Consider the following 22,786-nt stretch of genomic DNA (forward strand, 5'->3'; position numbering starts at 1 on the left):
CAGTGAGCATACACAATATTCTTTCCTCCTATTTTCCTGACAAAAACAATTCTGTGAGGTGGCTTGGGCTGAGAAAGAGAACGAGTGTCTTAAAGTCACCCAGCTGGCTTTCGTGCCTATGGTGGGACTCATTCTCTCCCAGTTTCTAGGCCAGCACCTAGTTCAAAAATGTTTGGTCATCTTCAGTTGCCTTGACTATCAGGAGGTACCATGTCACCAGTTTCATCTTTTTGGATTCCTCTATGGTTGGCAGATGTTATTCTATGGGCGGAAACCCTCTAGCGGGGATTGAATCCACAGCTCTTTGGACTTTGGATGATTAAATGGAGCACGTTAGCAGCTATTCAGGTCCCAGTGCTGAAGGGTGGGGGAGGGGGGAATTATGGAGAGCTACCGGAAGAGTTTTCCAATTTCTAAAAAGCTATCAGAAGAGGAAATGGATTTGTTTGCTGTTACCTTGAGGGCAGAACAAGAACCAGTCAGCTAAAGTTGCAAAAAAAAGGAAGTTCAAATTAGTCACCCGGAGGGACGTATGAATTGTATAGTCAATGGGACAAACTGATCACGTAATTCCCGATTTCTCCTTTGCTAGGGATTTCCCAACAGGAGCTGGAAGTTCATCTGTCAAAAGTGTTGATGTGTAGAACTAGATGACCTCTGGGGGTCATTAACAACTGCATTATTTTTATTATGCTGAGATTGTTTGATGTTCTAATTAGCCGATGGTCTCGTGTTGCTTGGGTTAAAATATCTTTCCTCTTTTCTATACCAGCATGAGAACAAATAGCAAGAACTGGGAAACTGTAAAAAAGATAGTCTGGGATGGCATGGGGTGCTACCTCAAACAAGGGGTTGGACTAGAATAGGGGTCACCAACCTTTCAGACCTCAGGGACCACTAAATTCATAATTTTAAATCCCACGGACCACTAATATGATCTGCCTAATGGCCAGCTGGGCGTGGCTAGGTGGCCATGTGACTGGGTGGGTGTGGCCAACTCGACTCACGTTGAGGGGCACCTCGCCGGCCTCTACTCGCCCCTTCCCTCCCAGCCACTCCTTGCCTGTTGTGTCCCCCCCCCCGGGCTCCTTAGGCCCCAACAGGAAGCAGTTGTTGGAGCTAAGCAGCCCTCACGAGAAAGAATTGGCAAAACAGCTGGCTCAGTTCAAATTAGATCTGACTGAGAAGGTGGCTCAGTAGAAGCACCTCATTGAGGACTACAAGCATAGGCTTTTAAAGCAGAGGGAAGACCTGTGGGAGTGTAAGACCTGCGCCTAGAGGCTCAGCGGCAGTGGTGAGATTTAATTTTTTTTACTACCAGTTCTGTGAGTGTGGCTTGGTGGATGTGGTGTGGCTTGGTGGCGTGGCTTGATGGGCGTGGCAGGGGAAGGATACTGCAAAATCCCATTCCCTCCCGACCCCACTGACCTGCTTTCCAGCTCTGTTCTCCTGTGCAGGGCAACCAAAGAAGACCCACCCAATCAGCTGGGACTCGGGAGGCAGAGAATAGATGGGGTTGGCGGGGCCAGTCAGAGGCGGTATTTGCCGATTCTCCGAATGACTCAAAATTTCCGCTACCGGTTCTCCAGAACTGGTCAGAACCTGCTGAAGACCACCTCTGCTGAGTGGGCTGAGATGGTCAGCCAGTTCCAGGCCATGATGCAGTCTCACTGGAACAAGACCCTCCAGCTCTTCGCCACCAGCGGCACTTCCCTCCAGCCTTCGCCCAAAGCCCCACGCTAGGAGGCTAAAGCAGACCCCATGTCAGAATTCCTGCCCCTCCCCTCTGCCTTGCACAAAAAGACCCCAAAGGAAGAGACTCTGCAGCAACACAAATGTTCATTGTACATATCCGGCCCAGGGGCAGAAGTTCGAGGCCCCCTGATTTAGTGCAATATAAAAAATGCAAATAATTTTTCTGCAGACCACCAAAATTTGCTTGCGGACCACCAGTGGTCCACAGACCACCAGTTGGTGACCACTGGACTAGAAGATCTCCGAGGTCCTATCCAGGCTTATTCTACATTCTATATTCAAAATAGGGTCTGACTTTAGTACTTTTATGAAGAAGCCAGGGGGCGCTTAAGTTGCTTCCCTGCAGTGCTTGCTAGCTGAGTATTTGTCCTTCTGATATGAAAAAGCTTTTATGTTTCCTTATTGCTTTTAATGATTAGCTGAAATTGAAAGGGCATGGTGATAATGGAAGATAGGAGTGTTAAATGGGAAAGTAAGTGTCATTCAACTAACTCATTCCTCAGTGCTTGAAAAATAAACTGAGCTATATGCTCTGGGTTTGTAGTTCACCAAGGTACACATACATGGATGAAGCTTATAATGAATAAATCAGCTGCATGCAGCTCTTACAATATGCAACTGGTTAAGCCTGTTGTGAGGACTCAGCTATGTAGCTGGGGGTTATTTTAATCTAATGAAAACAGTTTGGTCCTGTTTAGTCCTGAGCCAAGAGTGTGATTTGGCCGCAAAAAGTGCAAATGCAATCCTAGACTAGATCCAATCAAAACAACTTGAAACAAATGATCATTCCTCTCTGTGTTGGACTGGTCAATTCAGACCTAGATTACTGGGCACTGATTTTGGGCATTGTAGGAAGGACATTAACATACTGGAGCATGACTGGACCAACAGCCACACAACTTTTCTGAAATTGTGTTTTCCTTTAACTTGCCTCATATTTGAGGCCTGGGCCATGCAGGAGAACATTAAAATACTAAGCTGGGTCCTCAGCTTGTCATGAAGACGTTTAGAAGTGAATAATGCCCCCCCCCCTTTTTTTTTAGTAATATAGACTCTCCCTGCTTTATAAATGGAAACAGGGTAAGATGGTAATTCATGATAGTGGCAAATATCCGTAGCTCAGGTGTAAGCTGCAGGTGGAGGTTTGTTCTCCAAGCTTGTGGGTTGGTTTCCAAACTTTTTGTTACCAGGCTAAGTAATATCTTCCGTGGAATTCAGAGGTAACATCTTCAGTCGAATAGGATGGTAATTAACATAATGAAATTTGCCATGAAATGATGGCCAGTGCTATGTGATATTTGTTTTACTGATCTAGGACAATTCTGTTATACTAGTGAATATGTTCCTTGGGCATACAGAATAATTTTTAAGTTCAAGGACCATTCAATACTATGCACAGTGGATAAAGTTGTGCTACAAGTGTGCAAAACCCCAAATCCAAAAGCAATAAGCTACATGACTCATTGGCTAAGTAGCTAACTGGTATTCTACTTAGGGTAGCTAGCGATATGTTTTATTGTGCAATTTGCTTCATTTTAAACATGTGACATTTTATAGTTTATAGTTACAGTTTGGTTTGACTTGAGATTTCAAATAAAAGTTCATTAGTTTAGATCTGTTTAGTTTAGGCTGTTGAATTCAGCCAGAAAATTCCATAAAAGGGGAGAAAGGGATCCTTTAATGCAGTGCTTTTTTTTTAAAACTTGGCAACTTTAAGATATCTGGATTTCAACTCCCAGAATTCTTCAGCCAGCATGCTTCCAAAGCAATCTGCAAATTCCTAAGCTAGCTCCACAACTCTCTTGAGACTATGGAAGTGGCCTATTCTATTAGTTCCTTCTACCATAGGAGTAGACAGAGCTAACAGAACACACAAATATTTAAGTTGTTGAGATTAATATTAATTCAATCAAAAAACGCTGGCTGGAGTAAAAAAGGCCATTTCACTTCCAGCAGATCACCCCTGATGGACAATTGCTAGCCAGACTAAATTCCTGCATTGTGTTTGGGTGGGAAATTAACATCTATAGAACAAAATATGCAAGAGGAAAGAGTTGGAAGTAAAGCAGATGAAATATCATTCTTCGGTCAATCTCAATCTAAATTATTGGATAGCACTATCCTTTAATTCTTATCAATAAAAGGGATGGGAGGGGGACTTATGTGAGCCATTTCTTTATTTTCATCATACAATATTTATTTCCGCCATCAGATGTTAAACCCTCTGTTCTGTTCCAAAGAGGTAAGCAAAAACTGTTTCAAGAAAACCAAGGACCATACTTGACGATCAACCCTGTCAGATCATGTATTCCTCTTGCATACGGGACTCTGAAAAGGTGCATTCAGATGCTTTCTAGATTTTGAAAACGGACTGGAGGAGATAGTTGCAAAACCAGTGAGCAGAGGAAAGCTGTGGTATGATCTATAATTGGACCGAAAGGGCTTGATTAACTATTTGTAGCATCAGACTTGGGCAGTTCTCAGGGACTTATATTAGATGAAGGAGAAAAAAAAAAACTAGTGAATTTTGGGAAGAACTGATCCCGAAGTTAAAACTGAATGATCAAACAACTACAAACAAATCACCTGAGGTCTGAAATGTACAGAATAGCCTAGAAGAGGAAATGAGAAGATGGTGGACTGATGGGAGGAGGAACGGTTAAAAGGAGATGATCTTAACCGCTTGTGGGATTCCAAGGAGGTTGACAATTAATAACGACAACAGGACAATTTGCAGGCATGTTGTTGTATCCCATTTGATTCTTGCCACCCAACACCCCCTTTCCCTTGCTCCAGTTGATGCTTGGGTGCTTTGTAGAGCTGGAGTATGTTTATCAGTGGGTATCTAAAGCTTAACACAAATCATGTTACAAATCTAGCTGCTAGAACCTCAAAACCTCATCCTATAGCTGGTGTGAGCAGTCAGGAGCAAGGAAATCCTTGTGTTTTTCATGGGTGTGTAGGTAAGCCGCTGTAACTTGTGATGCAATCGCCCACTGCAGATGAATTCGAGCCTTTTGCTTCTATTTTGTATCTCAAGAAAGAGAAGATCAAAGCCTTCAGGGTTTGTTCAGCAGATACAGGATCACCAGTATGGCGATATTCATGATCAAGATGGCGATGCCAAAACCAAGAGCAGCATGGGAAAAATTGCGGGCCAACTTGGAATTTCGCTGCGCAGCCATGATGTTTCCAAAATGGTTGGCATCTCGGGTCTAGAGAGAGAGAGAGAGAGAGAGAGAGAGAGAGAAGATGATGCAATGGATTAGTGGGGAAAACCCCCCACCCCCTTTAGCTGAAGGTTATTTTCTGTTTACAGGAACAGATAATGCTGAATGGTTTCACAATCGATATCCTTGCAGTGGAGGGTTAAGAACTTTTTTTTTATCTCAATCAACAAACATTAATCAGCAACCCAACTATGTAGGCTAAGATAGGACAGACTCAACTCTTTCCCCTATGTTCTGGCCTCTCTTTGTTTGTAGACACTGGTTTATTAACAAGCGCTGTTAACTATTAGCATCGTAGTTCCCTGCTCATTCCAGATATTAGTGCCCACTTCAAAATTTTATTTTGACGTGGGAAAGGAGAATCAACTTCCTTCCAATGATCTTTGGTGCTACTTTTGGCCGCCGCCATCTCTTTTTACTCTTCTTCTTTCGTTACTCAATCCATAATGACTGTCCAAAAGATGTGGGACAGCAAGCATGGATACTAGTTGTTTTGTTTAGTACTTGTTACACCTAGAGTAAGGGTAAGCTGCTTCATGATCTGCATTTAGCTACCATTCTAAACCTACATGTTAAAGTCTTAGCAATTCATGTATTGTTGATCACTCTTAAGTTTGAATGTGTGCTCCAAATCCTTGATGATGAGAATAGGATAAGCCAGTATTAAAATATCAAGAAAATGTTAAACATAAAAATGAAAGAGAGAGAGAGAGGAGAGAAGGAGAGAGGGAGAGGGGGGAGAAAGAGGGAGAGGGAGAGAAAGAAAGAGAGAGAGAGAGAGAGAGAGAGAGAGAGAAACAGCAGGAGAAAAATAAATTATAGGGAGTCCTTGACTTACGAAAGTTCATTTATGCCTTTCAAAATTACAATGGCACTAAAAAAAGTGACGTATGACCTTTTTTCACACTTATGACCACTGCAGCATCCCCATAGTCACATAATCATAAATTAGTCACTTGGCTACTGACTGATATTTAGACTGTTGCACGTAGGGCGTGTCATTTAACGGGGTTAAAATTAAGTTTTGATTTTTATTTCAGGGAGGGGTTCTAAAAATATGTGTTTTTACACCAAGAATTGAGATCTCCTGCTATTTTTGCAATTGTTGTTGCAAGGTATCCCGGGGCCTGTTTTGTAAACTTCTGACAAGCAAAGTCAATGAAGAAGCCAGATTCACTTAACAACCAACCCCGTGACTAACGTAACCACTGCAGGGATTCAATTAGCAAGGGTGGCAGGACATATTAGTAAATGGGGGCAAAACTCACTGAACTTAGCAACAGAAATGCTGGGGCTCAGTTGTGGTCGTAAGTCAAGGACCACTTGTACGCTCCAAAAGTGAGGGTGACATAAATAAGATATGTGTGAAATTAAAGTCCCTGGTTGGAGCTATGGAAGCCACTGAGTTTTGGGATAATCTCAGAGGTGGTATTCAGCAGGTTCTGACCAGTTCTGGAGAACCGGTAGCAGAAATTTTCAGTAGTTTGGAGAACCGGCCAATCCCACCTCTGACTGGCCCCGCAAATCCCATCGATTCTCTGCCTCCCATTGAGTCCCAACTGATCGGGTGGGTCTCCTTTGGTTGCCCTGCACAGGAAAACAGAGCTGGAAAGCAGGTTAATGGGGTGGGGAGGGAATAGGGATTTTGCAGTATCCTTCACCTGCCACTCCCACCAAGCCCACAGAACCGGTAGTGAAAAAAATTGAATCCCACCACTGGATAATCTCCAGGATAATCTCCAGTGGTGGCAAAAAGAAGAGGAGAAATGAATTATGTGTAAAGCATCTTTGATCTGTAAGAAAGGCAGGGTATAAATGATAAAAAGAGTGTTTGTGACATCACGCTTCTTCTGTCTCATGCCTATAGTATCACGAAGTACACACAAAAGTTTACAGAGCTGGCCTTGCAAACTTGTATTTCTAGATTTATTCCTTGTCTGTCCTTCCACCCCAAGGCTGCAGAAAGCATAAACCTTGGGAATAGATATAAAGCAGAAGGCTGCTGAACAGTTGTGAAATTGCTTTAGCTACAAGGTTGTTTTTTTTTGCTCATGCTGCATTAAGAGAAAACCATTAAAAAAAAATCTTGCTCCCTCTGCAACCATGCCCCATATGGATTCTCTATTTTTCCTTGTTCCGGGCTCCGTAGAGATGCAGGGTTTCCTTCCCCTTGAACATATACCTGAAGTCTAAAGGGGGAGTTGGGGGAAAAAAAAGCCCTTTATTGAAATCTCAATGATCGGAGAATGTTCTGATGTAAGCCAGTTTGGGGTAACGGTTTAAAGGCGCTGAGCTAGGAAACCTGGAGCCCGTAAGTTCTAGTGCTACCTTAGGCGTGCAGTCAAACGGGTGACTTGGGGCCAGCCCCCTTTCTTTCATCCCCAGGAAGACTGCTCTGACAAGCCACTTCCAAAAATATTCCAATACCCTGGAGGAACTTGAGCCAACTCGTTGCCCACCTGGAGTCTTAGAAGAATAAGAAGAAAGAGGAAGAAATTGCTGTAAAGTGGCTTAAAACAAACAAACAAACAAACCTGGTTTGATTTAAGCATAGTTTAAAAAATAATCTGCTTTAATGTCCTACCAGTCAATGGCTACTTCAGCTTCAACCACAATAGTACAAGAGCACACAACAGATATAAACTTAATGTACACCACTCCAAACTTGATTGCAGAAAAGTACGACTTCAGCAACAGAGTGGTCAATGCCTGGAACGCCCTACATGACTTGGTTGTCACATCCCCAAACCCACACTCCTTTTACCTCAAACTAACCACTGTTGTCCTCACCCTCTTCCTAAGAGGTCTGGAAGGGGCGTGCATAAACGCACAATAGTGCCTACTGTCCCTGTCCTATAGTATAGGTCACATAGTGTTATAAGACTGGGACTGGGTTAGGGACTTCTGTCCTCACTGTGAGTTGTGTTGAGGGGGGTGGGGTGCACGAAGGGAGGCTCAGCCAATCTCATTGAACACATGTTGTACTCTGACAATAAAGGTAATTATAATAATGTCCTATTGTCCCCAATTATTAATTCCTATTGCCTGTATTTATACTTATGTTTATTATCTTGTAAGCTGTTGACAAGTAAAATGAATTAAACAAACAAACAAAAACCCAAAGGCCAGGTCTTCCCTCACCCTACCTTGCAATCTGCTACTCACCTTGTCTTCTCAAACCCTTACCTTTATTGAGAAAATCAAGGCAGCGATCCCCAAAGGTAAGCAGCAGAAGAGCATGGTGAAGATGGAGTAGGCCAGGTAGTCTGGTTCAACGGAAGGGTAGATCGGGGTGAGGAGGACCGTCTGCTGGGGTTGAATGATCGGAGGTTGGTAGGCTGGGCTGGGTAAGCCGTAGGAAGGAGGCGTAGGGACAGCGGCCCCTTGGCCCGTGGGAAGTGCAGATCCAGCAGGGTCAGGGTCTTTGCAGAGCTCTTTTTCTGAGTAGGAGGGTGGATTTGGAGAGGCAGGTTGATCCCCGTGGAAGGTTTGGTATTGTGGGTGGCTCATGTCGCTTGCTCTTCGGCTGTTCTGCAGGCTTCGGATGGAATCCCTTCACACACACACACACCCGCCCAAGTGCTGGTTTCTTCTTTTTGTCGGTTTCTGATGTATTGCAAGCTAAATCTGTTCTCCCTCTCCCTCCTCTCTTCTCTTGCACTTTCTCGCCCCTTCTTGGCCTCCTCCTCCTGCTCCTTGCCTCTTCTGGTGGATCTTACTATTCTCTCTCTCTCCCTTACAGCATCGCCTCCCCTTCCTGCTTCTTTGGCATGTGAACAGATGACCAGATAATAAGCGGCTAAACTTCGCCTGCTGATACTTAAAGGGGAAAGTCCAGAAGAGTTTTACTTTTTTGCCTTTTGGATTCTGCTTGCCTGACAGGCTTGTCCTTTCGCCTACCAAAAGCTAATGCAATCCTAAATTTAGGCGTTAACAGAGGGATTCAATCAAGATCAAGGGAGGTACTAATACCACTCTATAAAGCCTCAGTAAGACCACACCTAGAGTCCTGCATCCAGTTTTGGTTACCACACTATAAAAAAGATGTTGAGACTCTAGAAAAAGTACAGAGAAGAGCAACCAAGATGATTAGGGGACTGGAGGCTAAAACATATGAAGAATGATTGCAGGAACTGGGCATGGCTAGTCTAGTGAAGAGAAAGACCAGGGGAGACAGGATAGCAGTCTTCCAATATTTGAGGGGCTGCCACAGAGAGGAGGAAGGGGTCAAGCTATTTTCTAAAGCACCCGAAGGCCAGACAAGAAGCAATGGATGGAAACTGAACACGGAGAGAGATTCAACCTGGAAATAAGGAGAAACTTTCTGACAGTGAGAACAATCAACCAATGGATCAGCTTGCCCTCAGAAGTTGTGTGAGCGCATCATTTGAGAATTTTAAGAAGAGATTGGACTGCCATTTGTCAGAAATGGTATAGGGTCTCCCGCTTGGCTGGGGTGGTTGGACTAGATGACCTACAAGGTCCCTTCCAACTCTGACTATCTGTTATCTACCTATGCAACGTAAACCAGCTGATTGTCACTAGAGCTTTCCAGACTGATGCATAAATAGTTAAGCCAATCTTTATTCCAGTGATCTTTATTCCATGGCTGCACATAGCACTATTGCAAAAGGAGAGTCCCTTTTGAAGTTGTTTTCATGCTGGAATTTGGAAGGAGAGCCTGAATGGATTCAGACATTCTGCTGGCAATAGTGGGAGGTTGAGTGGGTGGAATGGAATGTAGAATCATCCCTATCATGAGGCCTCTGAACAAGTTATCTGTAAATTCTTTCTTTTAAGATTAGCTACTCTTCTGAAGACACCCCCATGATTAGAGTTATTTGCTTAATCAATCAGAATAGAAGTTATCACAGGACTGAAAAAAGTTTTAAAAAAGAACCCTCATTCTGTGTTTACTTATAGTATTTATAGCTAAATGAGTTATTAGTAAGCAGTGAAATAGCTGCACGGTATTTCCATAGATAGGTAGCTTGATAAGAACTATACAGTGTCCTTAACCCCCGGGGCCGTGGTCTATTTTGAATTGGGTTTCGTGAGAGGCAGGCCAGAGGGCAAGGACAACTCCGCTTCTGCAGTTGAATTGTGTGTACCGAGCCGCAAAGGTTGGGGTTCGCTGATCTAGTATATACCTTTCCTTGAAAAAGCCTTTGATTAAATCTACTGTGCGATCAGACAAAGTTGTGAATCACTGTTTTACAAGGAGTGTTAGTGTTAGGGATACACCCGAGCAGAATCTGCACGGCAGTCAGTCAGGCAGGCAAAATATGTGAGATAAACGTTTTTTGTAGCTTACACTCAGTAAAACAGATACACCGTGCTAGTTAAATAGTTTATTCCAGCAAGAGTTTTAGCATAGTAAAACAGTCCTTGTATCATTCACTAATTCAGTCCGTCCAGGGATTATTCAGTTGCAAATTCCAGTGTCGAAAAAGAGAGGTCAGTAAACTTACAAATATCAGTCCAGTAATATATCTCCTCGCAGTAGAGATATGAAGAAGTCAAACCTCCTTTCTTCCTTCAGCGTTCAGCAACTCAGCAGTAGGGAAAACACGCAGTTAGCAAACGATCAATCCATCAAACCAGCAATCGTCAGGAATCGTCAGGTTCTCTTGCTCCCTCTTATGGCGGTTTCACACCGCACCCAAAATTACATGCTTTACAGTTTAAAGTGACACACACTTAAACTTACAATCATAGTTTATATATATTATTTTACCCAAACTACGTTAGGTAACCTCGTTATTCCTAACAGGTAGAATGTCATCATTTGTATAAGAGAGGAACATCCTAGGAACAGTTTGCCTTGAACATTATGGGCATGTTAAATGTACCAGCCCTAGGTAACTTTTGGAAGTTCAAATAACCAAAGAAAAACGAAAAAGGGATATTTGCATTTAATGATGTCTTGTTAGATGATTTATAGCTTTATATTGTCCTTAGGTAGAAAGACTTATTATATATAGTAAAGGAATAAAAATGGATACTGGTTCCACCCTGCAGTCTTTAAATAATGGATAGAAAAACCGAAACTCGACTGAAGGTCACAACAACGTTGCATTAAAGGAGCCAGTACAGTGTATTATACAGTGTATCCTGTTTTCTTCTTCCCAAAGTTGGATCTACAGAGGTTCATGATCCCCTGTTGTCTTTCTTGGCACCCCAGTTCTCAAGTTGCACACTAATAATATAGTTTATATGCAGGTAATGAGTGTTCTCAACTTTAATACTCATTCTGAAAGCCAGGACAACAAATAAACTAATATTAAGCCAACTAAGATGGGAGACATTTATTTTGCTATACTTTCATTTACTTTCCAGACTATCCCTCCTCATCTATTATGGGCAGCGTGACATTTTGAACGTGACAGGTAGATTTAATACAACTCATTAAGTCTTTTAGAGGAATAGCTCTTATTCCATATATCAAATAGAATAGAATAGAATTCTTTATTGGCCAAGAGTGATTGGACACCCAAGGAATTTGTCTTCCGTGCATAAGCTCTCAGTGTATATAAAAACTGTAAGTGATAAATCATGATCATCATCATCATCATAAAATGCATTCATTATGAATCATAAGCTACAACACAGTGATAGTCATAGGATACTAAATATGCAATCAAAATCATACTAGGAAACTAAATAAAATAATGTAAATCGTGAAGGTATAAGCAACAAGATTATAGTCATTAGTAGAAAAGGAGATGGGTAATAGGAAGGATGAGAAGAAGAATAGCAATACAGTCTTACTAAATAGTTTGACAGTGTTGTGGGAATTAGTTGTTTAGCAAAGTGATGGCATGTGGGAAAAAACTGTCCTTGTGCCTAATTGTTCTATAAGGTCGTTTTCAGGGCAGAAGTTGAAACAATTTATGTCTGGGATGTGAGAGGTCTGTAGGTATTTTCATAGCCCTGTTTTTGACTTGTGCAGTATATAAATATGCATAATGAAGCTGCTGAATTTTCTTCTTTTTAGCTTTTGCATTTGAACTTGTCAGTTATAAAACTACAACTTTTAGCTTTTGCATTTGAATTTGTCAGTTATAAAACTACAACTTTTAGCTTTTGCATTTGAATTTGTCAGTTATAAAACTACAACCTCTCTACCCTGTTAGACACAGGGACCAATGCAAATGTCATTATCCTTCCCTTGTTCTAGAATGAATGCTGGTTGTGAGCAGTAAAACCAAACGAGATAGTTAAGGGAGAAGTTGTCTAACATTCAGTTCATTCTGATTGTTTTTGAATCAGGACATTCTCTTCAGCGGCAGTAGAGCTATGGAAGGCAACAAGATTTATGGAAGAACAGGTTGTTTGGAACTCAACCGCTTGCATTTATTGAAGAAAAAATAGTATTATTTAAAAGGTAGATCCCTCCCCACCCCAGTAAATATGTATTTACTGAATAGAAAGCTTAATATATTCCATGAAACCTATTCCAAAATAAGTTTGCAAAGGAAAGTTATTTTGCTGAGAATGAAAAATTATAGAAGAGAAACAAGTTGATTTTTGAGTGCAAAAACTCTACGTCTTAATTCTGGCACTTATCCCTAAATTCCTAGGCTGAAAATTTGCTCAGAGGCACCATTGCTCCATTATTCTCAAGTTCCTTGAGCCATTGTTTTAGTCTGAGTTTTGCTGAATATAAAAATTTGCTGGATAGCCTGGGGTGCTTGGAAGAAAAACAGCCAATAAATTGAACTGTCTTAATTAAAGGGGAGGAACATAGAAGTGAACGAATTGTACAAGCTATTATAGTATGTACAGTAAAACATATGCCATAAAGCAACATATACTGTAAAACATGTATTTATTACAAATATGCAAAAGTATATAAAGTATGTGAGGCTTGCACTGAACTTAAGAGAGAACCTACATCCAACAAAACCACAAAAACCACAAAATACAAGACCACAAAACACAATAGTTCTGTTTATTTAAACAATTTAGCAGGGTTAAGTGAGCCTAAGTCTAAAGGAAGAGTTTCTTGGGTAACTCCCTCTTCCATAGGGAGGTGCTGCCATTGAATAGGGTTGACTCCTGTATCTCAAAGGTGACGTTGTCTAATGGAAGGGACTTAGAGGATGCCAACCTGATGGTTCTGGTAGGGCAAGCAGAAATAAAGAGACACAGGTGATGTCTATTGCCAAGAGTTTGATCCTGACCAGCTCAAGATTGACTCAACCTTCCATCCTTCTGAGATCAGTAAAACGAGGACCCGTATTGTTGGGGGCAATATGCTGATGTTGTAAACCACTCAGAGAAGTGCTGTAAAGCTCCATGAAGCAGTATGTCAAGACCCCAAGTAACATGTCCCCCCCAAATAAAGTCCATGTCATCCATTTTCCATTTCAAATCTATTTATTAGGAACACATTAAATTGGCACAGACTTGGTGTAATTCCGACTCTGAACCAGATCCAGAATTGCACCCAATAAAAGCCAAAGTGTGAAACGTCCCCCCTGAGTCACAATCTCCAATCACTTCTTGGTCCCACAGTCCGGCAATTCCAAACTCCACCTTCATCCAGCTGCAGGCACCTGAACTTTTCTCATGGGAAAGGAAGGCCGCTTAGACATAACATTCTCCCTTTATCTGTACAACGCCCCCTGTTACAGTTAGACAGTGACCAGCCTATAGCATCAGTAAATTCAGTTACTATAAATCTAAAAGCTAACAGAAAAAGAAATACTGGCTAATATAAAATATGGCTACACATATGTCATCTTCAGGGTCGACACGGTATATAGGTCTAAGTGCTAAGTGCTATCCTGCAACTATTTTGGCTCAACGTGGAGCTTTCTAGGTGATAACAAGCATCTTGGATTGCATCCAGAAGCCTCCTGGAAACCAGTGCAGCTCACAGAACACGAGGATCTTGTGAAATGCCCCAAACTGCCTGCACTGCAGCATTTTGGGGTGAGTTGCAGCTTCTGAATGTTGTTTAAAGGCAGCTCCATGGATCGAATTTCACAGTAATTCATCCAGGAGAGGACTAACGCATGAGTTATCACGAGAACAGCCTCTTGATAGAATAGAATAGAACTCTGTATTGGCCAAGTGTGATTGGACACACAAGGAATTTGTCTTGGTGCAAATGTTCTCAGTGTACATAAAACAAAAGATACATTCTGCCATGTGTCCAACTGTACAAAGGCTTTTCTAATCACTGCAGAAGCTGTGGGTTCAGGAGGCCATCCGCATCCCATCCTCCCCCAAATTGTGAGTCATTTTCTTCTGGAAGAGCGCAGCCTATGTAAATTCATACTGAGGAAGATAAATTGAGCAGACAGAAATGGATCGGGAAACCTAGCAATTTCTGAATTCTTCCTCATGTCCCAAAGTTTATGATACATCGCTCGCCGGTGGGTGTCATTTTTAAAAAAAAGGATGCATCATGTCCTCTTTGGGTCACTTAGAGACTGATCAATGTTCATTTGAGCACTGAGTAAGCAAATAACCTAAAGATGACGTATAAGATGATGATGCCAATGCCCACCCCGAGTGCTGAATGGGCCCAAATCCGTGCCATTCTGGAGTTGCGTTGTGCAGCGGTACTGTTTCCTTCATGGTTGGCTTCTCGGGTCTGAAGAAAGGAGAAAAAGAATATGCAAGAGTTGCAATGCATATGCGTACAATTGACCTTCTGGAGAACATACATGATACGAAGAAGTGGGCGATTCTATACTAGTGTCAACTTGTTGTGTGTCCTATACAATACGTTGGTTAAGTTCCTTCAGCTCTAGCTTTTGATTGCAGTAACCACATAATCTAGAACAGGAATTTAATGGTGTAACAAATCTCAAATCCTGGCTAAAGCTTGAGGTATCTATGTAGACCATTTTGGGGGGTTACTATGGAAAGGGATCTAGCACCTCAGTGGGTTTCATTAGTAATGTTTACATTCTGTAATGCGTGGATGTGTAATACAGCACTCTCACGGATCAATAAATATTTGTTACTCCTGGCACTAACAAAGAAATGGTTAAATGCATGGTGAAATGACACAATGTGAAAATTATCCTTCCATATTACACCTTGGTCTTGAGCTCATAATTATGTTTTGTCATTTGCCCTTGCATGTACCATACTCACACCTTCAAATTCACTAGCAAAATCTCTGTCCTCAGGTATAAAGTCTTCCTCAGATCAGTTACAAATTAATGGCCCGACTTGCAAACATGCCAGGCTTCATTAGTTGTAAGCCTAAAAGTTGTGCCTTCAAGTCAATTTCGATTCCTAGCAGCTACATGGTCAGGTTCTGGCACTGTACTTGGCAACATTTTCAGAAGTGGCTTGCCAATTATTTGTATTTATATTCCACCTTTATTATTTATATAAATGACTTCAATATCCAATATTGAAGTTCCAATTTATCAGGGACCTCCACAAAGAACAGGGGTCAAACTGTTCTCCAAAGTACTTGAGGGGAGGACAAGAAGCCATGGGCGGAAACTGATCAAGGAAAGAAAAACTAAGGAGAATATTCCTGACAGCTAGAACAATTAATCAGTGGAACAACTTGCCTCCAGAAGTTGTGAATGCTCCAACATTGGAAGTTTTTAAGAAGAGATTGGATAACCATTTGTCTGAAATGGTATAGGGTTTCCTGCCTAAGCAGGGGGTTGGACTAGAAGACCTCCAAGGTCCCTTCAAACTCTGTTATTCTAATTCTAACTCAAGGTGGTGAACATATGCAACACACCTTCCTCTTCCTATTATCCCCACAACAGCAACCCTGTGAAGTGAGTTGGGATTAGCAAGAGTGATTGTCCCAAAGTAAACCTAGCTGGCTTTCAGGGCTAAGGCGGGACTAGAACTCACGGTGCCTTGCTTTCTAGCCTGTTGCCTTAACCATTGACTAGAGCAAATTGGCTCCTTGCCTGATTTTTAAGGATGAGACTGATTGACTGGCCTTGATCATCCATTGGCTTTGTGCCTAAAGCAGGATTACAGCACCACAATTTCCAGGACTCTAGACTAATTTTATTGCATATTTTCTTCCTTTAGTGGGACTTCAAACGTTGTGTGAACTTGGTCCTCTCCAGTGTATGATGCAAACCCAGAAATATGAACCCATTATAAAAGGAAAATAAACATGTTCCCTGACTACAGAGAACATCCTAATAAATCCCTCTATTTTTTCCATTGCCCGAACATAATTGTCTCTTAACTCTGCATGGAAATGCTCATCACTGACATAGAGCTTGTTTACAGTCTCTATCTGTGTAACCAAAAACCAAAGTCCCTTTTCAAAGAAGGGAGTCTAGGAAAAAAGAAGAAAATTTAATGCAGTTGTTGACAGAAGGGTACCATAAACCATTCAGATGTTGATGTTTTTAGCTGGTGAGTGGTTATAAACAGCTGGATCCTGTCCTGATACAGAATGCTGCACACCCTGATGGTTCTCCTACCTTCCCATCAGAGGTGGTATTCAGCAGGTTCTGACCAGTTCTGGTAGTGGACATTTTGAGTAGTTCGGAGAACCGGCAAAGACCACCTCTGACTGACCACCTCTGACTGACGTCCCCATCTATTCTCTACCTCCCATTGAGTCCCAGCTGATAGGCTGGGTCTTCTTTGGTTGCCCTGCACAAGAGAACGGAGCTGGAAAGCAGGTCAATGGGTTGAGTGGGGAGAATGAGGATTTTGCAGTAACTTTCCCCCAGGAGTGGGGAGGGAATGGAGATTTTACAGTATCCTTCCCCTGCCATGCCCACCAAGCCACAGAACTTATAGTAGAAATTTTTAATCCCACTGTTGCTTCCCATTCTTTGCTTTTTTTACTTTTTAAATTAAACTTGGAAAAGGAACAGTCATTTTCAGAATGGTGGTGGTAGAGGAGGAGGAGGAGAGGGAGAGGCAGAGCAAACTTTCCCATAAGGAAAAGGTAAAATGGGGGTGGCCAATAAAACTGTATAGATATGAAAATGATTTGTAAGAACAGGTTTGGGTGACCTGTAGGCCAGCCGTACTTCTCTGTTATTCATTAAAGCTGACCAACTTTTTTTCAGCATGCCTTTTGAATGAAAAATTGGATTGGGGAAATCAGCTGCGTGATCTCACTCATTTTGGAAAGTGCGGGGGAGGAAATTCATATGCAGGTGTTTGTCTCTCCAAGTTGAGTTTTAGGGCCCTTTGGAAGCCAGAAGTTGAATTGGCCTGAAGCTGTTCTTTGCATTCCTTTTCTAAATGAAGAGGTGTATTAGTTTGATTAAGCTCCAAGACCATAACAATACAAAATATACAACACGAGCTGTATTATCGTATAATACATATTCGTTAGTCATCAGCTGACAAAAGAAACTGGCAAAATAACTTTAACCATAAAGGTTGAATTGGAGGAATCTTTCCAGATCTGCCTTTCAGGATATGTAAAGATGGACATTTTATCTAGCTTTGGTGAAAGTTCTCCAGCATTTACTACTGAATTGGTTTAGTGTTTATGATGCTGACCTAGAAACCAGAAGACTGGAGTTCTAATTCAGTCTTAAACATGAAAGCTGGATGGGTGATTCTGGACCCTTCACCAGGAGAATGTGAGTTCTAGTTCTGCCTTAGGCATGAAAACTGGCTGGGTGACTTTGGACCAATCACCAGGTGATGGTGAATTCTAGTCCCACCTTAGGCATGAAAGCTGGCTGGGTGACTTTGAGCCAGTCGCTCTCTCTCAGCCCAACCTACCTCGCAGGATTGTTGTTGGGGGGAGGTGGCGGGGAAATATAAGGAGGAAGGAGTATTAGATATGAAAGAAATAAATGGCTGTAACTTTGGCAGGTCCCAGGAGACATGTCTTCTTTGCAGGGCACCCACTTTATGGAACATCCTTTCCCCTGAAAATAGATTAGCTCCATCTTTTTGATATTCCTAAAGGCCCTCAAGACCTGGTTATTTATTTATTAAATTTAAAAGCTGCCTATCTCACAATCAAGCAACTCTGGCAGTTATGTTACCAGGCCTGGGCTTTCCATGGTACAAGAGACTTGCTAATATGGCTTTATTCGGGGTGGGATTCAAAAATCCCAGCAGCTGGTTCGCTGCCCAGTTGCTGGGTGGGTGTGGCCGTGATGGGTGTGGCCTATCAGAATTTCCAGGTGGGCCATTTTTCGCTTTCTTAAGGGTCCGGAGGCTTCCCTTGGGCCTCTGGGAGGATGAAAACGGCCTCCCCTGGGCTCTGAAGGTCTTCCAGAAGCTGGAAATAGGGCCACTTCCAGTACTTCCGGAAGCCCCATTTTCCTCCCCACTCCCGCATTGATCCTGCACTTACCTGCTTTGAAAATGGGCCAGGTGGAGACTCCTGGAAGTGGTGGGGTGGGCGGGACCCAGTGGGTTGGTTCAAATACTGGTTTGGCAAACCAGATGCAAATTTAACATCTGATTCACCCAAACCGGTAGAATCCCACCCCCGGCTTTATTGTTAGGGTGGCCATTTTTAGTCCTCTCTTCTGGGGTTTGTATTTTTTGTTTTTCTGATATTTATTAACATGGATTTTTATGTTTTACATCTATAGTTTTCATATAGTTTATCTCATTGTTGCGTACCATCCAGAGTCACCTTTAGTGAGCTGAGTGGCTATTTAGATTTGATAAATAAATATTTTCTAAAATCTGGAAGTAAAATCCCCCTTTCCAGCCATCAGGATCAAAGGCAAAAATATTCAGACGGAGCCAAAAGCCAGTGCAGCTTCTATAAAAAGCATTTGCAGGGCTGAACTATTCATATAAAAAGTGGGCAAGATTACATAATCTTACAAGACATTCGAATACCTGGGAAGGGGGTGGAAGTGCGGGTAAAACCTCCAATAGCAAAGCCCATAAAAATCCTGATCTTGAATGAGGCACAGAGCAACTTGTTAAAACAATAAACTGGCTTGCTTCAAAAATTTTTCCCAAGTTTCTCTTCTTGCTTCTCCTATATCCGGAAACTGACAGACTTCAGAAAAGTCAAAAAGTCTTTAGCAAACAAATCTTTATTAGGTCACAGACCAGCATAAAAAGAATACTCTTATAAAACAATATTAAACTTGTCTATATCTATATATTGTCTTTGGCTAAAATTTGTCCGTGGCAATATTCAAATCCACATCCTTCTCCGACACAATTCAAATTTATTTATTTTCACCCCATCTTTATTATTTTTTAATTAATAACTCAAAGCTACAAATACTTTATGCTCTTTCCTCCTTCAGTTTTTCCTACAGCAACACCCCCTGTGAGGTGGATTGGGCTGCGAGAGAACGAGTAGCCCAAACTCACCCAGCCAGTTTTCCTTCCTAGAACAGGCTAGAATTCGTGCTCTCCCATTTTCTAGTCTGGTGCCTTACTAAGAGACAAACTTCCCATCTATATCATGCTTCCTCCTCCTTTGGTTTCTTTTCCTGTAACTCTTCTTTTTTCTCCCCCTCCCCACTTACTTTAATGCTTGAATTCACGCAAAAGGAGAAACTCAGATCATCCCATCCCGATTTACCAAAGTAGTGTTTTGTCAAAAGAACCAGGATGCTGCTCATGTGTTGCAATCTTGGCTTTATTTTTTTTTTCCCTCAGAGAGCCAGGAAGCGTCTTCAGAAAGCAAGCAGGCAAACGAGGATCCTTTTGTTTGGATGGAATCTGAGAAGATCCTTTCTCCAACCCCACTATCCCCTGCACCCTACCCCTTTTCCAGCTTACCTGTATAGAGTAAACTAAGGCAGCCACACCCAAGGGTAGACAACAGCAGAGCATAGTAAAGATGGAGTAGACCAGGTAGTCAGATGCAGGGGTGAATGGAACAGGCTGAAGAATTGGTACTTCCTTTGGGTCTTGGACAGCCGTGACATAATAAAGGTGGCTTGGCATAGGTTGAGCAGCTATGGGGGCAGATGGTTGAACCGGAGGCTGCACTGCATCAGAATAAGGCGGGGGTAGATCCTGGGGGTTCGGCATGCTGCCTGTGATCTTTTCAGAACTTGCATTATTCATTTTGCGAGTTGTCTCCTTTCTCTTCTGCTGGGGCTGATCTGAAAAGGCTGTTTCTACTCTTGCCTTAGTTCTCTAAAACCAGTCCTTTCTGGCTCTTCTCTCCAGTTGCTCGCCTCCTCTTCCAACAGGAACTAAGTTCCTTGCAATACTAGTTGCTTTGTTCCACCTCCTTGCTTAATGATTCATTTGTTGTTTCTGACTTAAGATAAGGCGGCTGAATGGGCTCTGAAGCCGAGGAAGCACGTGGATGAAATAAGAAGCCAAACATAAACTCATTGCAATTTATCCAGGAATTAGCAAACCTTTTGAGCGACAGAACACATTTCTCAGCAGCAGGGAACTCTGAGTTAACTTTTACTTCCACTTGTTACATGTGCAAACACGCTCAGTAAATATCTTCCCTACCATATTTAGGCATCTATTTAACTGCAAGATTAAATTAAACAATTAAAGATGATAACTATATAAAACTAATGCAACAAATTAAGCTGGACTTGGAGAAATGGAAGCATCTACAACTATCTTTGATAGGAAGAATAGCCATTATAAAAATGAATATATTACCGAAACTACTTTTTTAAATTCCAAACGATACAGATAAAAGTAGAGAAAACATATTTTGAAGAACTAAACAGAACAAGCTTGAAGTATATCTGGCAAGGGAAAAAAGCAAGAATAAAACTGAAAATGTTACAGGAATCTAAAAACAATGGGGCTTTGTACGACCAGATTGGGAGTTATATTATCTGGCATATGTACTTACATGGGTAAAAGAATGGATACATTTGAAACATAGAAGATTATTATTATTAGAGGAACATGATCTCCAACTAAGATGGCACAATTTTTTATGGTATGTAAGGAGTACGATACATAGATATTTTCAAGGACACTATGTGAGGAATGCTTTGCATCAGTCATGGGAAAAAATTAAAGTACAAAACTGTATGAAAATACCAGTCTGGCTCTCCACAATGGAAGCATTGATACATCCATATCTTATTAATTTGAAAAAAATGTATTTTATAAAGATATTTTAAAAGAGAATGGTCAACTTAAAATTGGACAATAACTACAAAATCAAGGGGTGGACTTAGCTTGATGGCCACATCTGCAAATACAATCAAGATATGAGAAAGATGCAAAAACATGGTTTTTTTTAACAAAGAATCAACAACACGTGATAAGATATTATTAGGGACAGATGGAAAATTACTTATTAAGTTATAAAATACAACAAGTCAAAGAAACAATGATTGTGTGGGCTTTTTTTTGGTTATATTATAGAATTAGATAAATGGCAAAAACTTTGGGATAGGAACTATAAACTGACTATGGCTACTGCATACAAGGAAAATCTCTATAAAATGTTTTATAGGTGGCACTTGCCACCAGCAAGATTATCAAAAATGTTTAGCAATATGTCTGCCAAGTGTTAGAAATGTATTCAGACCCGAGGTACTTATTAGCATATGTGGTGGACTTGTATGAAAGCAAGAAAATATTGGATGAAAATACGTACATGGTTGGAAAAGATGATCAAGCAACATATAGATCTGAAACCAGAAATATTCTTGCTGGGTATAATGCTGAAGGGCTATGATAAAGGGACTATATAACTAGTTTTGCATGTGTTGACAGCAGCAAGGATTGTATTTGCACAATACTGCAAAAATGAGAACACCCCATCAGATGATGATGTGATTCAGAAAATATGAGACTGTGCAGAGATGGATAGATGGACATTAAAAATAAAGGACAAAGAAGACGCAGAATACTACTTAACATGGAATAGATTTTACGAGTGGTTAGAGATAAGAAGTAGAAATTAGATGAAGAAAGATTATTGCTATGTATGAACTAAATATAAAGATGGTTTAGAATGATAAATATGCCAATATAACCAACGGAACTACAAATAAGCTAATATAAAGAGAAACTCAAAATTTCTGCTTACCGATTCTCCAGAACTTGTCAGAACCTGCTGAATACCACCTCTGATTGGCTAACTGGAGGTTTTCTACAACAGGAACAGCCTCTGGCAATCTTGGCTGATCTTGAAAAAGCTAAGTGGGGCAGGGGTCCTTGGTGCTCTCTGAGCTTGGTTGTTTCTTGCAGACGTTTCATTACCAGGTGCTGATGATGTTACCTAGTTGGGTAATGAAACATCTGCAAGAATAGAAGCAAGTTCAGAGAGCAACAAGCACCCCTCGCTTCAACTCTGAGCTACAAATTTTCTCCTTTATCGGTAAGCAGGACAGAGTTGAGAAACCACAAATGTTGATTGAGAGGCTTAAGCATATTCTGGAAGAAAGTCATGCCAAACTCATTGATACTCCTATCAAGAAAGCTCCATTGCTCTTTCTGTGTACTTACTAGAAGTTCAGCTTGAATTTTGCACAGGACTTCAGGGATTCAGGAAACCCCAAAACAAATCTCAATCTTAAGGAGAGGGTTAGGAATTAGGACTTTAAATAGCCTCAGGTATGTGGTTGACTTTCTTTCCTTCTCAGGTTCACTCAGGTGTAATTATAACATCCTGTATGTGGGATATATTGAATATCAGAAAGAGTTGGATTCTTGGTCTCCCCCGGATTCCTTGTGTTAACTCAACTTAGGTTGGATAAAGAACTTATCAACTTAGAGAGTCCCAAAGGTGCTTTTTCAAAAGGCAACTGGACTTTGCTTTTCCTTGAAGACATTTCACTTCTCATCCAAGAAGCTCCTTCAGTTCTGAGAAGCAAAACATCTTCAACGAAGATGTTTATCCAAACTAAGTTGGATAAAATAAGGAATCTGGGGGAGACCAAGAATCCAAG

The 22,786-nt window shown here is 41.4% G+C and overlaps 2 protein-coding genes and 1 long non-coding RNA gene across 4 annotated transcripts in view; 1 reads left to right on the forward strand and 2 right to left on the reverse strand.

Annotated features, from left to right (window-relative positions):
- The first annotated feature begins 1,081 nt into the window (after window positions 1-1,081).
- The window catches only part of LOC148124932 (uncharacterized), a 35,205-nt gene continuing 13,500 nt past the window's right edge, over window positions 1,082-22,786 (forward strand). Inside the window, exon 1 of the long non-coding RNA XR_015744839.1 lies at window positions 1,082-1,294. This is a non-coding gene — a long non-coding RNA (uncharacterized LOC148124932). The remainder of the gene's footprint in view (window positions 1,295-22,786) is intronic.
- Window positions 3,915-8,695, reverse strand: LOC148124933 (uncharacterized). Of its 2 annotated transcripts, XM_087939986.1 has the most exons (3): window positions 8,172-8,695; window positions 7,314-7,451; window positions 3,915-4,970 (listed from the first exon to the last, which is right to left on the reverse strand). In XM_087939986.1, exons 1-3 carry the CDS (start codon window positions 8,493-8,495, stop codon window positions 4,815-4,817), a joined length of 618 nt encoding a protein of 205 aa, XP_087796112.1. In that variant the 5' UTR covers window positions 8,496-8,695; the 3' UTR covers window positions 3,915-4,814. The 2 variants fall into 2 exon arrangements, with proteins under 2 accessions (XP_087796112.1, XP_087796113.1); XM_087939987.1 differs by lacking the exon at window positions 7,314-7,451.
- LOC113448182 (uncharacterized) lies at window positions 13,349-20,228 on the reverse strand. The gene is made up of 2 exons (XM_026718777.2): window positions 19,677-20,228; window positions 13,349-14,592 (listed from the first exon to the last, which is right to left on the reverse strand). The coding sequence occupies exons 1-2, from the start codon at window positions 19,965-19,967 to the stop codon at window positions 14,440-14,442; spliced, it is 444 nt and encodes a 147-aa protein (XP_026574562.1). The 5' UTR covers window positions 19,968-20,228; the 3' UTR covers window positions 13,349-14,439.

Source organism: Pseudonaja textilis, chromosome 10, assembly GCF_049901715.1.
Source record: "Pseudonaja textilis isolate UNSWEBS1 chromosome 10, rPseTex1.2, whole genome shotgun sequence".
Taxonomy (NCBI): domain Eukaryota; kingdom Metazoa; phylum Chordata; class Lepidosauria; order Squamata; family Elapidae; genus Pseudonaja; species Pseudonaja textilis.